Below are 4,590 nucleotides of genomic sequence, written 5' to 3' on the forward strand. Positions count from 1 at the left end.
CCCTAATTAATTAATTTAGGGTTGTATGTTTAATGTGCAATTAGAGTAAAATTGATCATCATTTCTGCTGCGCATGCCTATTTTTCCATCAAATTCAATATATGAAAATAATTAAATAAAATTTTTACATATTTACTTTGTGCTTCTTTTTAGAACAAAATTTTAAACAAATGACCCGATTAGCTTGAACCAACCCAACCCAAATATTTCATGGTTAGGTTGGGTTCATTTTTTAATAAGAGTTATTTGGATTGACGAAATTTACAATCCAAACAATTGGGTTGGGACTAAAAAGTCTTTCAACCCAACCCATGAACACCCCTACTTTATATTATAACATATCAAATATATTATATTAATTATATCATATATAATTAAGTTAAATACTAATAATCACATATAATTAATTCCCTCAATTAATTTGAACAATTCAAATTAATCAAAAATTGATTCTTATTAATCCTTGTTGAGCTATAAAGGGGACCTTATGGACCTATAGATTGAACCCTCAATGGTACTTGAATAATTAATTAAACTCATTTAATTAAGTTATTCAACATCCATTAACTTCCGGTCACTCCATTAAATACCGATAATTGTTTTCTTCGCACTACAGATATATTTATGTGTTTATTGGATATAACCAGTCAACAGTGCGATGACCCTTCATAAATTGCTCATAAGTACACTGGGCCAAAATTATCGTTTTGCTCTTGTAGTTACATCTAACTCCTTAAGTACCACTGATCCCTCTAATGAACAGTAAGTCATAGTCCAACTATGATCAAACCCCTCTCAGGAAAAGAGAGGGCGTGACACCACATGAATCAGCCCTTAAGGGAACAATTGATCTACTTACCACGACATTAAGGAAGGAGTGAATTTCGTTTTGTGTAGTTGTGTTCCTAGTTCTCCAATCAGACGAATCCCCCAAATGGTAGGCTTATTGAGTCGACGATCTAGCCACTCCCACTCATACAATTCAAATGATCGCTTTCATAGGCAGGAGTTCACAACTCACTCAGGATTCAAGTCATGTCACCTACGGTCATCCTGGTGAAATGTAAGTCTCTATTATTAATGGTGTTATATAATGAAACTAGTAATTTCGTGGTCCGGTCTTATAGAAACCCTTTTGTATAGAACACCCCCGCTTGCATGTCTCTACTGAATGATCAGGATCAAATCATTTGTAGCACTTTACAACAATTGTAATATTTACAAAGCGGGTCATATTTGTAGTATTACCAGGATAAGGTACCCAGCCTTATCCATCTACTACAGACCATTTAGGTTATCACTTAAATATGATCCACATGTATATCTCTGCATATATGTTTAAGCTACAGAAGATAACTTTGGATGTTAGTTTATTGGTTTTATGGGTTAGTGCTACTAAATGTCAAATAAAATTATTAAATAAATAAACCGTTGGTACATTACAATTACAAACTGCAGGACCCACGAGATTTAGGGCACCAACCCCAATAGTCTCATGCTTCCATCTTGTCTTAATGATGTAACACTTAGCCAAATTCCCTCCCTTGAATACCCTATCAACCTTAATCTCCTCTCTTGATGGTGCATAGTTCCACGCATGGCTATTCACTACTAGCCATTTCTTCCCCTATCATTTATCTAGCCCTAGACATCCCAAGATGGCTCTTATTGTCCTAGCATGCATCCAAATGAGCATGCTTTTGTTCAAACATGTGTCCAAAGCTTCCACAATTCCACTTATGTTTCCAACTCTAGGGTAATTCATCCCAAGTTAAGCCCTTACTTCTAATGTACTTAGTACATAGTCCAAAACTCCTTTCTCTTCCTTGGACTAGGCGTTTTACCTTGTCTCCAAAACTTAACTAATTTGTTATCCTTCATTTCTAGGCCAACTCTAGCTTCAAAGCATCGTTTGAACACTTAGCCAAATTTTTACTCCAAAACACTATGCCTCCAACACTTAGAATTTTTTCTTCCTCCAAGTCATAGTTTAGGTACTTGGTTAAACTCTTTCCTACCAAGGCTTTATCTCTGAGTTTTCTTTCTCCACCCAAGGAATCTTGTGAGGTTCGGGTGTTACAGGGGAGGGGCGAGGGGGGTTGGTTGCGTGTGTGTACTAAGGGAAAGAGAAGGAGAATTTAATTTTTCTTTCCCCATTTTTTCTCTTTTTACTTGGTGGTGCACACACACACATGCACATGTGCGCATGCCCGCACACGCATACGTACGCATGCATGCACATACACACGCACACGTGAACACATGCACGCACATACAAACATGCGTACACGCGTGCACACACACACACAAATGTATCTCTAATTATTTTAAAATAATTAAATTAGAATTAATTTAGCAAGTTACTTAAATTTTAAACTCCAAATTTAATTATCTAATTTCTATCAAATAAATTTCAAAATTCCCAATCTCTAAAAATATCATTTAAATTACTTATCTTACCTCCCAAATTCAGTTTTAGCTTCAATTTAACAAAAGAACATCCAAATAGTTCAAGACAATTTAATGAAAATTTGGGGTGTTACACTTTTTTTATGGGATCATTACTCCAAATATTGGGGAAATGGTAAGTAAAATAAGATATTATTTTTTAAAAAAAATTAAATTTAAGGATATTTTCAAGATTTAAACTTGGCCACTGCTTTCTAAGTGGATGTTATGGGGTGGTATCCGATCACATTTTAAAAAAAGATTGGTTTTAGTTTTTTTTTTTTTTTTAATTTTCTCTTAAAATTAATCCTTTTTGGGGATGGTTGGCTGTTCTACATTGTCTTGAGCACGTGGCGATATTGAAGAATCCTTTTGATAGGCTTTCTTTGAAGAATTATTAAAAAGAATGTTTTATGAGTATTTAATGAACCATCAAATTTGATGAAACTTCAAAAAAAAAAAAAAAAAAAAAAAGGCAAAATTACAATTGAATTTAATAGAAATTAAACAAAAATTGAAAATTTCAAAAACTAGTCAAAATTAAGGGTTCAAAAATTGAAATTTCACACCTTGCTAATTTTGGGACTAAAGGATGATCATTATTTTCAATCAAAGAATTATGATTTTATAGTGTATGATTTTGGGCTAATTTGTTTTTTTTTTCCTAGCATGTCCATTTTATGTCATTGCACTAAAGATAATGAATAAATAGGGTTCATGTTGATATCAAACATCCCATAGCATTGTGAGTCCCCTTGAGGCTTCTCATCTTCATTGAATATACTTTGTATGAAACCTTCAAGAAAAACATTTGGCTTCCTTGGTGTCCCCTTGCCAGAGCAAATATGACTCACAAATTTCTTGTTGTACTCCTCCGCAATCGCCGGCGTTGCATCATCATCGCTTCCACAAGTCGGCCACCCAGTTTCTCCAACTACAACAGTCACATCTCCGACCGCTTCTTTGTCGATAGCTGCATAAACTGCTTCCACCATTGCATCGAACAAGTTGTAATAGTTCAATTCTCCATCACGAACTACTGGCTCTGTCTCGTTAAATATCGCGTAATTCAAACTTATACCCCCATCAAACATATATTTTCGATATGGGAATACACTAACCATCAAAGGTGACCCTTCTTCTGATAAGAATTTGAGGATGCCTCTCATGTTCTCGCTTATAGTTGGATGGAATGCCCCGCTCGATGGAGGGTCTTTATAGGCTAATGCTGCGTTGTACCTGTCAACCATAACAATGAAATTAATTTAACTTTGTTTTGATCTTTGTATTTCATTTCATCTTTAATATCCATCGACTTAGGTTTTTGAGTTTAATCGTGGTTTAATCATACCCGACCAACGTAGTGAGCTTCACTTGTCCAATATAGTTTGCATTGAGGAGATCTTGAAAGGACATCATGACTGGCAATATGCAAATGTCAAGGCCTGGGATGGCCTTGTCGCCAACAATGACGTAATTAATTTTGAACTCATTAACGAAGGGTTTAATGTAGGTATTGAACCACTCTTCTACAAGAGCTTTATTTGTGGCCATATCCGTTAACATGTCATTTGGTATGCCGAAAGAGAGGTCAATTTCCGCACCGCGAAATGCATTCAAAACATCGATGTTTGGTTCATCCAATCGGATCCGACGAATGCTATATTTTTTACAGAGTTGCACCATCTTCCACGGTGGAGGTAGGTTGTCGCCGCTGAGGCCTAAGCAGACGCCGAGAAGAACATTGTATGCTCTGACGATGGTAGCGGCCATTATTATGGAAGCCATTAAGAAGATAATTTGGGCAAGTTTGGCCATTTATTTTTTATGGGAATTGAGATAAAAATTCCAAGTGTGTGATCACAAGAATAGAGTTAATTATTAGAGATTGAGGGGAATGGTTGATCTCTCTATTTTGTTTGTTTGAAGAACATTTCCAAAGAAACAACACAAGATGGGGTTTTTGGATGTTTGATTTAAAGGGGATTTCAAGTTAATTAATGATCCTACATTGGGCAAAAAGAAAAGTCAATCTCTCCATATTTCTCTCTGGGCTCTCTTAAGAACCTCTAACTTGTGTGGACCTTTGAAGACCACTCATTTCAATGGTTAAAATATAAGTATTTTTTTTTTTTTAATATA

General features: G+C 35.3%; 1 protein-coding gene across 1 annotated transcript; it reads right to left on the reverse strand.

Annotated features, from left to right (window-relative positions):
• Positions 1-3,131: 3,131 nt before the first annotated feature.
• LOC120072132 (probable glucan endo-1,3-beta-glucosidase BG5) lies at positions 3,132-4,266 on the reverse strand. Its single transcript, XM_039024545.1, has 2 exons — positions 3,800-4,266; positions 3,132-3,687 (listed from the first exon to the last, which is right to left on the reverse strand). Exons 1-2 carry the CDS (start codon positions 4,264-4,266, stop codon positions 3,132-3,134), a joined length of 1,023 nt encoding a protein of 340 aa, XP_038880473.1.
• Between the last annotated feature and the right edge of the window lie 324 nt (positions 4,267-4,590).

The sequence above is a fragment of the Benincasa hispida genome, chromosome 2 (genome assembly GCF_009727055.1).
Source record: "Benincasa hispida cultivar B227 chromosome 2, ASM972705v1, whole genome shotgun sequence".
NCBI classification, from domain to species: domain Eukaryota; kingdom Viridiplantae; phylum Streptophyta; class Magnoliopsida; order Cucurbitales; family Cucurbitaceae; genus Benincasa; species Benincasa hispida.